The 11,330-nt window shown below is 43.4% G+C and overlaps 9 protein-coding genes across 9 annotated transcripts; 5 read left to right on the top strand and 4 right to left on the bottom strand.

The window, feature by feature from the left end:
- Positions 1-352: 352 nt before the first annotated feature.
- On the bottom strand, positions 353-863 carry PHALS_13678 (uncharacterized protein; the record flags this gene model as incomplete). Its single annotated transcript, XM_024729482.1, has 2 exons — positions 353-469; positions 501-863. 2 exons carry the CDS (start codon positions 861-863, stop codon positions 353-355), a joined length of 480 nt encoding a protein of 159 aa, XP_024579854.1.
- A 93-nt stretch (positions 864-956) lies between these two features.
- Positions 957-1,496, top strand: PHALS_13677 (Ubiquitin domain; the record flags this gene model as incomplete). The annotated part of the gene is made up of 4 exons (XM_024729480.1): positions 957-1,076; positions 1,132-1,173; positions 1,239-1,313; positions 1,365-1,496. 4 exons carry the CDS (start codon positions 957-959, stop codon positions 1,494-1,496), a joined length of 369 nt encoding a protein of 122 aa, XP_024579853.1.
- A 245-nt stretch (positions 1,497-1,741) lies between these two features.
- On the top strand, positions 1,742-2,365 carry PHALS_13676 (adp-ribosylation factor-like protein 6-like; the record flags this gene model as incomplete). The annotated part of the gene is made up of 2 exons (XM_024729479.1): positions 1,742-2,220; positions 2,278-2,365. 2 exons carry the CDS (start codon positions 1,742-1,744, stop codon positions 2,363-2,365), a joined length of 567 nt encoding a protein of 188 aa, XP_024579852.1.
- Positions 2,366-2,558: 193 nt separating this feature from the next.
- Positions 2,559-3,380, bottom strand: PHALS_13675 (Transcription factor IIB; the record flags this gene model as incomplete). The annotated part of the gene is made up of 5 exons (XM_024729478.1): positions 2,559-2,815; positions 2,898-2,914; positions 3,108-3,138; positions 3,207-3,269; positions 3,338-3,380. 5 exons carry the CDS (start codon positions 3,378-3,380, stop codon positions 2,559-2,561), a joined length of 411 nt encoding a protein of 136 aa, XP_024579851.1.
- Positions 3,381-3,451: 71 nt separating this feature from the next.
- On the top strand, positions 3,452-4,660 carry PHALS_13674 (zinc finger protein 37-like; the record flags this gene model as incomplete). The annotated part of the gene is made up of 1 exon (XM_024729477.1): positions 3,452-4,660. One exon carries the CDS (start codon positions 3,452-3,454, stop codon positions 4,658-4,660), a length of 1,209 nt encoding a protein of 402 aa, XP_024579850.1.
- A 165-nt stretch (positions 4,661-4,825) lies between these two features.
- Positions 4,826-6,535, bottom strand: PHALS_13673 (phosphoenolpyruvate carboxykinase; the record flags this gene model as incomplete). Its single annotated transcript, XM_024729476.1, has 2 exons — positions 4,826-6,109; positions 6,176-6,535. 2 exons carry the CDS (start codon positions 6,533-6,535, stop codon positions 4,826-4,828), a joined length of 1,644 nt encoding a protein of 547 aa, XP_024579849.1.
- A 552-nt stretch (positions 6,536-7,087) lies between these two features.
- Positions 7,088-7,382, top strand: PHALS_13672 (uncharacterized protein; the record flags this gene model as incomplete). The annotated part of the gene is made up of 2 exons (XM_024729475.1): positions 7,088-7,195; positions 7,272-7,382. 2 exons carry the CDS (start codon positions 7,088-7,090, stop codon positions 7,380-7,382), a joined length of 219 nt encoding a protein of 72 aa, XP_024579848.1.
- Positions 7,383-7,930: 548 nt separating this feature from the next.
- On the bottom strand, positions 7,931-8,386 carry PHALS_13671 (universal minicircle sequence binding protein; the record flags this gene model as incomplete). Its single annotated transcript, XM_024729474.1, has 1 exon — positions 7,931-8,386. One exon carries the CDS (start codon positions 8,384-8,386, stop codon positions 7,931-7,933), a length of 456 nt encoding a protein of 151 aa, XP_024579847.1.
- Positions 8,387-8,428: 42 nt separating this feature from the next.
- PHALS_14711 (uncharacterized protein) lies at positions 8,429-9,875 on the top strand. Its single transcript, XM_036407576.1, has one exon. The coding sequence runs from the start codon at positions 9,076-9,078 to the stop codon at positions 9,322-9,324; it is 249 nt and encodes an 82-aa protein (XP_036263267.1). The 5' UTR covers positions 8,429-9,075; the 3' UTR covers positions 9,325-9,875.
- The last annotated feature ends 1,455 nt before the right edge of the window (positions 9,876-11,330 follow it).

The following is an 11,330-nucleotide window of genomic DNA, read 5'->3' as shown; positions in this document are numbered from 1 at the left end:
ACTACGTTGGCACAATTAGCACCTGCGTGTTCAGCAGCAATGTCCGTGACACGATGTAGAAAAGGCTCAGTCAATCGATTGCTGGATGTTGCCAAATCGTTAGGGTCTTCATTCAACATTTTCTTTTCATACGCATTTAATTTTGTTTTAGAAATCGAAACTTGCTTGCCAGACCCTGTCCAAAAAAGACTCGTTACTAGCCTCAAATCAGCAGCTTGACAATGTTCGGTACTTGCAACATTTGAGATTAAGTTGACACAATCAACATCTGCAGCTTCAGTACTAGTGTTAGCGCTACGCTGTACAAAAAATTGATCGCCCGATCTTGCTGAGCTGTCGGAGCCTTCAACCCTCATCCGCTTGAAAATCGCATTTGTGTCTGAGTTAACGACCGAAACTTGCTTTCCGGACTCTGCGCAGATTTTAATTGAATAAAGTGTAATTTCAGCATCTTCAGTAAGGCTAGCGACTATGTCGTCAGCACTATTGGGATTCCCAACCATTCTGTCCGCGTTAAGCCGATTAAGGAAGTCATTCGACTGGATGTCCGATACAACCCGCGTCGTGTCTGAAACATGTGACGAGGGAATTGGGGGAGGTTTTGGTCGCGGTATGGATTCGCGCGTAGAACACCGTCGTTTGCGGCTCATGCCGCGGCGTTTGCATCTAATTGAGGCTTCTTTGACTTTCGCGTCATGAACATGCTGGCTCCTTGTATGATGTGTATCCTCAAGCGACAACTTCGCCACCTTCGAATCCTGATTTATCAGTATCTGCATGGCTGTATCAAAATCCTGCTCGAGCACCAACAACTCGTCAAATACTTTGCGCCAGGTGCTGCCGGCATTGTTGGCGGCCTGCATTTTAAGATGCATTTCAGTGCGGAATTGGCGGCTTAAGTGGACCACACATAAATTTTCAAGCATTGTACATTGAAGTGAAGGGCCGCAAGTAAGATGCAGCAACCAGTGCACAATGTCGGGCTAATAAGCGTAGACCGAAAGGATACATCAGCAAATGAAGGCGAAGAATGCAAATTTGACCGTGTTATGGCTCTTCAAGAAGAACCCGTGCAGGTAATCGTATAATAACTTCAATATTGGCACCATCATACCAATGTCTTGCTATCAGATCACGTTTCTTATGCCAGATTGCTCAACTTTTTCGAAAAAGGTAAATTGTGATAGTATCAGCAAGCCAACACTATTGCATTTGGCTAATTTTGCGCAAATTTGCAGTTTAAAAAGGGTCATACCATCACCGTTCTTAAGGCTTGCCTTCAAGATGAGTACGATTTGAAGCAAGAAGAAACAGTAAGGAGTTCAAATTACATTTTTTTAGTAGCTGACACACCAAAATTGCAGCAACTTCTTCTGGATGGCGTTGTGTTACTGGATCCGTTGTCTCTAACAGACTTTCCACGCATCTTGAAAGCGTCTGCCGTTGATATTCAAGTGCGGCGTGCTTGCTTTTGTGATGCCAAAAGCCGAAAGTAGTTGAATATATTCGTGCTAAAAAGTAGCTCTTATTCCTCCATTATACACATATAATAACTGGCACAATTGTCAATATGTTTACATGAACAAACCGTGCACATTCAATATGCCCTGAATTAGAAAATGCGAGTCGTTTCTTCTCTAGAGTTTGAAGGATTCAAGACACATTACACATTTAGCCATCCATAGATATATTTACTTACTGATCGTAGAGACACCGTAGCTTGAGAGTAACAAGTTCAACGATGGGGCTTTTCAAAGTGTTGGCCGCTGCTCTCGGCTTAAAGAAGACACAAGTTCGTATTCTCGTTGTCGGATTGGACAATAGTGGCAAGACGTCGCTCGTTAATCATTTAAAGCCCAAGAACACTCAAGCACGTGAGGTTGTCCCTACTATCGGTTTTCAAGTGGAAGAGTTCACCAAGTCCAATTTAAATTTTACCGTGTTTGACATGTCTGGTCAAAGTCGATATCGGAGTTTGTGGGAAAATTACTACAGCGACGTCCAAGCAATTATTTATGTGCTAGATTCTACCGACACTATCCGCATGTGTGTGGCTAAAGACGAGTTAGAGCAGCTATTAGAGCATAAGGAATTGGTGTCTAAGAAAGTTCCGATCCTCTTTTTTGCCAACAAAATGGACTTGCCAAATGCGTTTACACCTGTCGAATGCATGCAGCATCTTGAACTTGACAAACTTGGGAGCATATCTTGGCACATAACGTACGTACTTATAACTTTTTTTAATGTTTGACCTAACGTTTAAATGTTCATCTTTAGAGCAAGCAACGCTGTTACTGGTCGAGGCGTTGAAGACGGTATTGAATGGCTTGCTGATCAATTTGCGAAAGGAAAGTCTAGGAAATAAAATTGATTTCGAGTTTTCAGCTTGTTTAGGAAGCTTACGAGCCACTTTATACATGAAGTAGCATATCGACGAGCCTTAGAATGTGATATCATAACGCTAGATCACAGCAATGCTCGATGTATTGATAAGTAATAGAATTAGGCTAAAAATTTGAAACTGAAATATTCCTTCAAATGATCGACAATCTACTTGCCTACATAAGCTGCTCGTTCGGTGCAGTAGTAGCTTTCTGCTGTTCACTGGATGATGCGTTATTCGCTTTAGGTACCGGCAGAAATAACTTGAATTCGGGTGGTAATTCCTCCTCAGAGTAGAGGCGGTCAGAGAAGTAGATTCGACGAATACGGCAATTGGCATGGATCTGCACGCGCAGTGTCTCAATATAGTTGGTACCGTATGCACGCCGCGTGAAGTCTGAAAGATTAAACTGAATTTGATTCCAGCCTTCATCTAACCGCATTGGCATAGTACAGATAAAAGGTTTTACTCGCGTAGAACTTTGGTAATTACTTGCTCGAAAACGACGACGCACGTTCTTGTCGTCTAACACTTGAACCTCAAAAGTAAAATACTTTTTCAGATTTTTGACAATCATCACGAGAAATGGCAACTTAATTCCAAGCGTCTTGGCAGGTTGTGCTGGGCACGTGATGAAATTAGTGCTGACATTTGTGCCCATTATTTCCAACACTGATGACTGTATATCTTGATCTGTTATCCGTTTGATGTGACCATTACGCACTTGTTTATCCCAAATCTGCAGTGGCTTGCTTCTAAAAATTAACAAGTTCACATGTTAATGAGCGACAAAGCTTCAACAAAGATTTGACAGAGTACGGACCCAATGCTATATAGAATAGACAAAAATCCCGACTGAAACGTGTTCTTGAACATCGTCTGCAGACTATTATTTGTAGAATAACAGCGTACGTAACTACAAGATGATAGCAATCTAACAATGAGCAAGCCTACGTGGGTGGTTACAGCCCGACATTGACGTCGCTTCGAGCAACATCGCAGGGGTTACGATGCTATAAGGATATACCCAGATTTGTGTTTCTCACACCATGAAAATCAACACCACAAATGTCGTCAGTGGTCCAGGCGTCGCTGACCGAGTCTTCCTCATGCTCTGTAGTGAAGGAAGTCAAGTGTGAAGGCTCTAGTGGATATCCACCTGAAGAGTGCTACAAATCTACTAATGCCGGTGATACAACTAAATCTACACATACGACACTGACGAGCGATAGCAAGACGTTTGTTAAGGATAACAAATATGTAGACACTATTGAAGAGTGTGAATCACGCGTTTACGATATTCAATGCGCCGATTGTGGAAAGGAATTTCAATTTGCAAATGACATGGTTGCGCACGGTCAAAGAAGGAAACATCGACCGTTTGGGTGTCAGCACGAAGGCTGTGATAACAGATATTCCAAGCGTGAGCATCTAACGCGTCATGTTGAGGCAGCTCACGTTCGCGGTACGAAACCTTCTTTGGATGAGCAAAAGCTGTATCAGTGCAAGCACTGTAAAGCCAGGTATACTTACAATCACGGTTTGACGAGGCACATGAAGCGCTCGCATTGGAATGAAAATTTGCCGTTTGAGTGTAGCAAGTGTCTTAAACGATTTAAGAAGAATAGTGAACTTCAAGCTCATGCTTACGTCCATACTGGTGTCCTGCCTTTTGAGTGCGAAGACTGTGGAGAACGTTTTTTGAAAAGATTCTGGTTGACACGACATCAAAGGAAGCATACAGCAAACAAAAATGCGGATGTCCAAGCTCACGTGTGTGAATGTTGCAAAATATGTTTTGACGAGGAAGAAATGAAAAGGCACAAGCAGAGTGAGCGCTGTCACGAGGATGTGAGCATGAGGACGCAAGTGCACTTGTGTCTCGTCTGTGACCAATCATTTTCTCGAAAACAATATTTACGTGTCCACCTGCGTACACATTTCGAGTCACTTGACGATCGCAAGCAATTTGTCTGTCCAATGGAGTATTGCAACAAATCATACACGCGAAAATCAAACTTGATGACGCACTACAATGCAGTACACGATGAGACCAAGTCAAAGCGTTTTGTGTGTCCACGCGAAGGTTGTGCAGCACGTTTTGGCTATAAAACAGTGCTTAAGCATCACATCGAGAGCATCCACGACAACCCAAAGCCACCAAAGCGACGTAAATGTCAGTCTGCAGGTGTTTTTGAACGTGCGCTTGGTGTGAATCAAGTTGGCGACGAAGTCAAACGTCTTCGGGTGTCCGCTGTAGATAATGTCTCCACTTAGTGGTCGATTTGAACAAAAGTATTAGGGCAGTAGTGAAGACAATGACAAATTGACTTCAAGTATGTCATTAATAAGCTTAATACCAGGGACCGTCATATATAAGCATCATCTCCTAATACCATCCTTTACATTACTATAGACGACGTTGTTACTCTAGAGACGAAGTCATACCTTCGGGCCGAACTTGGAGTAGTCCGTGACGCCAGGGGATACATATTTTCGGAAGTTTTCTTTGAACATACCCGCGAGCTTCTTGGCTGTAGCATCATACGCATCTTTGTCGTTCCAAGCTTCACGTGGATTCAGCACATTCTCAGGAATACTGCCAAGCCTCTTTGGCACCTCAAAGCCAAAGTTGGGATCCTTTGTAAACTCCGACTTTTTAATTGAGCCGTCCAGAATTGCGTCAATGCAAGCTCGTGTGTCTTTAATACTCATGCGTTTGCCCACGCCGTATCCACCGCTGGTCCAACCCGTGTTGACAAGATAAACTGATGTGTTGTGCCTCTGTAACTTTTTCTGCAGCAAGTCAGCGTACTTGGTCGGATGCAGGGGTAAGAAAGCAGCACCAAAACATGCGCTAAAAGTAGCCGTTGGTTCTGTGACGCCACGCTCTGTACCAGCAACCTTTGCCGTGTATCCAGATAGGAAGTGATACATGGCCTGACCGTCACTCAATTTCGAAACAGGTGGTAGTACGCCATAAGCGTCACAGGTAAGGAACACAACATTCGATGGGTGACCACCACTCGATGTAGGCTCATAATTCGGGATGTGGTGAATCGGGTACGAAACACGGCCATTTTCGGTCTTAGACGTGTTGTAAAAGTCTGGAATTTTTGTCTTAGTGTCGACAAACACATTCTCAAGCAGTGCATCTCGTTTTATGGCGTTGTAAATGTCTGGCTCGTTCTCAGCACTCAGATTGATAGTCTTAGCGTAGCAGCCACCTTCAAAATTAAAGATACCTTCATCATCCCATCCATGTTCATCATCACCAATAAGATACCGCTGTGGGTCAGCTGACAATGTCGTTTTACCGGTGCCAGACAAACCAAAGAAAAGCGCCGTGTCGCCATCCTTCCCCTTGTTAGCCGAACAATGCATGGCCATGATTCCATCAAGTGGTAGCCAGTAATTCATCATAGAAAAAATGCCTTTCTTCATCTCTCCTCCATACCATGTACCACCAATAACAGCCACGTCTTTTTCAATGTTAAACGCGACAAAAACTTCGGAATTCAAGCCGTGCTTTTTGTAACTCTTGTTCGTAACTTTACACGCATTCACAATGGTAAAATCCGGTCTAAAATTTGCAATTTCGTCCTTCGTCTTCGGACGCAAGAACATATTGGTCACAAAGTGGTGTTGCCACGCTAGCTCTGTGATAAAGCGAACTTTTTTACGCGAAGCAGCATGAGCTCCAGCGTACCCATCAAATACATAGACCTTTTCAGCAGATCCATAATGTTTTGTCACAGTCTTGTACAATTCGTCAAACACTTCAGCACTCACAGGATGATTAATGTCGCCCCACCAGATATTTTTGCTGGATGGGGCCTGGTCCACAATATACTTGTCTTTAGGCGAACGGCCCGTAAATTTGCCAGTGTCAATTGTATACGTGCCGTTCTTAATAAATTGACCTTCATTGTTTCTCTCTTCGTGAGCAGCAATTTCATCGTAGCTTAAATTGTGATGAACTTGAGTCTTGGCGTTCGTGATACCAAATTTTTCAAGACCAAGTGATGAAGCGCTTGCATTGGCAAACGTACGCAAGGCAAAGGATGACGACAACAAATGTGTCGATTTCATTAGTTTTACAGATCCAATGCACTGCATGCGCAGACTTACACGAAGAGCAGCCATTAACATTCGATAGATTGTGGGAGGCTTCGCAGGTGAATTCAGATGTGAGCTGAAAGATACAAGGTCGCATACTGACGCTATAAATGCCTTTCTACCCTACCTCGATTGTGTAGAAACATGCAGTACTTAAATTTGATTGATTATAAACTTGCTTCAACTACCAATGCCGTAGTCGGCGCGTCACACGGCGAGCCTCTTACATTGCAGTTTTGAAGCATATGATTTTCTGGTGGATAGGATAGACGTAAAACTTGTGAGTTTTGAGGCAGTTTTTCGACAGCCAGAGGTGCTAAAAGTGCTGATCTTGTCAGTGCGCGTTCATTTGACCGCAATAGTTCGCTAGCTAGATAATATATGTATAGGTCTACATCGCTACTCTACGCATAAAATCCGAGCTATTAGCCTGAGGTCTAAGTCAGAGCATACATATCATCAGCATTTAGGATTTTAGTGGAGATGTTGTTTTAGTACAAAATTTCGTATAAATCGAAAGATTTAGGTCGCGCGAAAGTTGTTTCAAGATAGAAACAATTTGCGGTAGCCGCTCATAGGACGAACATGCCGTACCAAGTTCTGCCCGGTCTTGTGGTTATCTCTGTCGCCTTCTCTATCATGGGTGTGGGGTTTGGTGCTGTCAACAAATGGCAAGCCCGTAATAACATGCAGGTGCGCTCTTCTTCTTCATACATTACACCGTATTACTTTTTCTTTACTGGTCATTTTATCGTTAACGATCGTGCAGAGCAAGCTGGAGTTGATTTCGGACTGGGATCGCATGATGGACGAACGCGATCGCAAACTGGCAGCTAGGGCGGCGGCTTTTAACGCAAATCAAAAAATGAATGAACCATGATGATTCGAACTAATAGTGCGACACTGAGCTGACTTATGCCCCTCCTCAAGGGTAAAGTGACCTAAGAGGATAAAGAGAAGATAGATTAGTTCACCTTCGTACTTTTGCTTATGCTACGTATTTACATTGGATACGAATACTGTCACTGCTTTTTGTCCGCTCTTTAAAATGCTCATGTCAATTCGAAGATGGTTGCGCATTTAAAAACACAAAAAGAGATCATGAATATGTAGCACTGAAACAGTCTTGCATGTAAAACAAAAGACGTTACCGCCTTTCGTGTATGTCATCATTAAAAATGTTTTGTTCGAATTGTCAACATGCGTAAATTGATAAGAATGCGCGGCCCACAACCTATTAAGCCTCAAGGCACAGCAGCTTCTTCTCTTACACATCTTCATAACGTATCTCGCTACTACAGACGACCAAAGATCTCATCGGGACAATACTAGTACAAAAGGTGGCGAATCTGCGCACCGCCACTCATCTATAACCTCTCATCTCTCACTCTGTTCCTTCTCACGCGCATTGTAAATCATAGCATCTCCTTATTCTTTGACACCGACACAATTTCGAGCCCAATGACCAGTGTCACCACACTGATAGCATTTGTCCTCAATTACGCCGCTATCATCAGGGCAATCACGACGCAAATGGCCAGATTGGCCACAATGGTGACATTTACGAGACTCACGCATTTCATGAGGGCAATCACGTCGTAAGTGGCCAGTCTCGTTACAGTTGTGACACTTAGGCGGCTGCATCTCCTCTTGGCAGTCACGACGGATGTGACCCGTTTGGCCACAGTTATGACATGCACGACCACTGGTACTTGTAGGGCAATCACGCTTGATGTGACCTGTTTTCCCACATCCAAAGCAGGCAGCATTGCTATGATATCCACTTGTACCGCTGTCCTGTGACGGGGCCTCGGGGCAATTACGACGGAGATGACCTTCCTCGCCACAGTTGTGACACTTGCGCTGATCACTACTTGACTCCATACTCAATTCTGACTTTGATTCAAAACAATACTACGCGTTAGTCTTGTCTATTAACGCTTCAATTCCTATCACGAAGAGTCAAGCTCACCTGTCAGCTCCAATTCTTCCGTAGAAATGCCACGTGAGACCAACGGGATTGGTCGCTGGAACTTGAGGTTTTATCGAGTGAAACGACTACTAATTAGAAGATCGGAAGGGCGGACCATACTTAATAGTGTTAATTTCCTGCTTGAGTCATGAGTCATATGTTAAGGATTCAGTAAAGTCTGATAAGCTGTAAACTATGTAATAATGAGCATGTCAGCCCCCAAACGTCACAGCTGCAAGACGCAAGAGCTTGAAATACACGGCAACGTCGATATGTCGTCCATCCTATAAAGTCAAGGTTATATTCCTTCATTTGCCATCCAATCCAATTAGGAGTCACTTTACTTCAACAATTGTACTCCCATGGGAGCGATGTAAAGTTATTACTTGTCATTGTCATTCCATGTCCATCGAGAATAAGATTTGCGAATGGTTTGGGGTGGCAGGCTGCAATGATGCAAAACTTGTTGTCGGAAGATTGTACGGCGGTCCTTTAGTTTCTGTGTCCATACATCAATTTCTGGATGCAAACCAAAACTTTTTGTCCACCTTGATCGATGTCGATACAAAATAATACGTGAGAAAGCCAAGTCTAGACCGTAATGTGGATGACGACAGTTATTCGCTGGATCTTCACACCAAGCACATTGGTTGCAAGCTTTCCTTTAACCAGTTGTTTAATATCAAAAATACTTCGAAAACTGCGCACGTCAAACAATGGCGATCAAACCAGCTTTACTCATATGCGTCCACTCTGTGCACGCAATCCAAGCACATCAGGTCAAGATGCGCTGACGAAATTGCCGCATTTCAAATTGTTAAAATTGTACAAAGTTGTCTTTGTTAAATGAATACGACCAGATGCAAGGCCAGTCCAGCATCTCGGGAATGATTTTTAATCACGTCACGCGACAAATGTGAAAGTTAGAGCCACACATTAGAATTAATATCGTAAAGCGCGGGATAAGAAGCCACGTCAAGCAGTACGATCACAAAAATGAGAGTGATCCAGACCGACGAGGACGCACGATCACACCACTTTAATTAGAAAAATCAGGATACGAAAATGTTTGATTGTGGTGACAGATGTCATTTCCAACTCAGCCCATTATAATGTACAATGAAGCGTACTAGTGTTCGTTATAACAGCCTACTCGAATCGGCTCCAACGAAAACATCGAAACATTGAAAATTGCTGTTGCGAGTAACACCCTCCGTCCTTACATAATTATCAAAATCACTTCAAGTAGATACACACACTTGCCAAGAATGGTCGCGCAATTGCATCAATTCAGACGCAAAGATTGTATTTTATTCAGCATTTACACTTCTACAAAGTTACAGGATTGCTATTGCTTCTTCACCGCCGTCGGCGAAATGTCGCCGTCGGAAAAAAGACCAGAATTCTAATCCAGCTGAAATTGTACATGGTGTGATATACATAACTGTGCGATGGAAATTTGTGTGAGGGCACACAAGATAGGGAGTGGATCACCGAATTAATGCGATATGTACGCTAGCCGATCACTTACTTATCCAAAGTGACCACAAATGATCACTTATATCAAGACAGCCAATGAAGTGAGTGTACAACGGGGTTGCAGTGCACTTTGCACAGGAGAAATCCTTGACTCTCAAGTCCGCTTAACGAATCCACAGAGATTAAATTTGTGAGCTCTGCCAAGAGCGAAACCGAGAGCTTCTCAGGCAACGATTGCTGTTGATTTAGTTTGCTACTTCAGGAGTTCATTCGTCTAGAGCTTATTTATGTTTCATATTAAATATTTTTGGTCTGACTCTGTTTCAAAATAGTACTGTGATTCTTTGCGGTTAACAGCCCGTGTTCATCAAACTCCTGATTTTTCGAATCAGGTAACCTTCATATATACCAACATTGCGGTCATACTGAAAATCCACAGTCACACCACTACTGTGCAAAAGTTCAAAAGTGCAAAAGTGACGATCAAACGAACAACAACTATGCCTGAAGTTCCGCTCCACTCTATGCACTTTACCGTGCCTGCTCTATTGAGCTTACTTGCACCGGGTGTCCGCTCCCGTGCACAGAATCAAATGGATCTCCAAGCCACTATCCAGCACCTCCTCCCTAAATTCGCGATACGCGACCTCAACATTTCCCAAGATGGCTGAGCTTACTTTGCTCATTCCTCACCACGCTGCACAAGTCTCAGACTCTGAACATTATACAGACGGCAGAAACTGTTTGAGCACCCCACCATGAAGCACATGATGTTTTTCGTGGCTCAAATCACGCAGTGAAGTCAAAAACCTTTTTTCGTCGCACTGGTGCTGGGGACCTACACGTGAACCTCTCACTTACTCGCGATAAAAGAGCGAAAGAAAGTCGCTTCATTGATTTCTTAACTCAAACGTCATCATTTTCCAGAGATACTATCTGCGCGTTTTTGGGCAAATCTTTATTCTCCATGAGACATTATGTATGTAGCCTTGGTACTATAAGTTGGTAAAAATGCTGCTGGGCATGTTATCAGCTAGCGCACTGTATGAAAAAAGTGCTCATCTAAAAACCTCAAGCGGAAGTACGCCTAGAGCGTCGCTTTATTCTTGTGCGGGCTTCGAAGTGACAAACTATCACCTCAACTATCTGCTGTTACAGCTCCTTTGTCTCCATGAGATTGCTAGAACAGCTACCGGCCAAAAGTACTACCTATTCACCGCAAGGTTGGTCTCGTGGAAGTCGCGCTGCGACGGGCTACCCTGACATTTTCTTTTGAGAGGATAAAGGCAGATAGTGCGCCAGGAAAAAGTGGTCATCACTTTTACCAAAGTGAGTCTCGAGTCCCACGCGTTTATCGATTGAGAATAACCTTTCCCA

Source organism: Plasmopara halstedii, assembly GCF_900000015.1.
Source record: "Plasmopara halstedii genome assembly, contig: Scaffold_672, whole genome shotgun sequence".
NCBI lineage: Eukaryota > Oomycota > Peronosporomycetes > Peronosporales > Peronosporaceae > Plasmopara > Plasmopara halstedii.
Note: the sequence above shows the minus strand (reverse complement) of the source record. Positions and strands in the feature narration are given on the sequence as shown.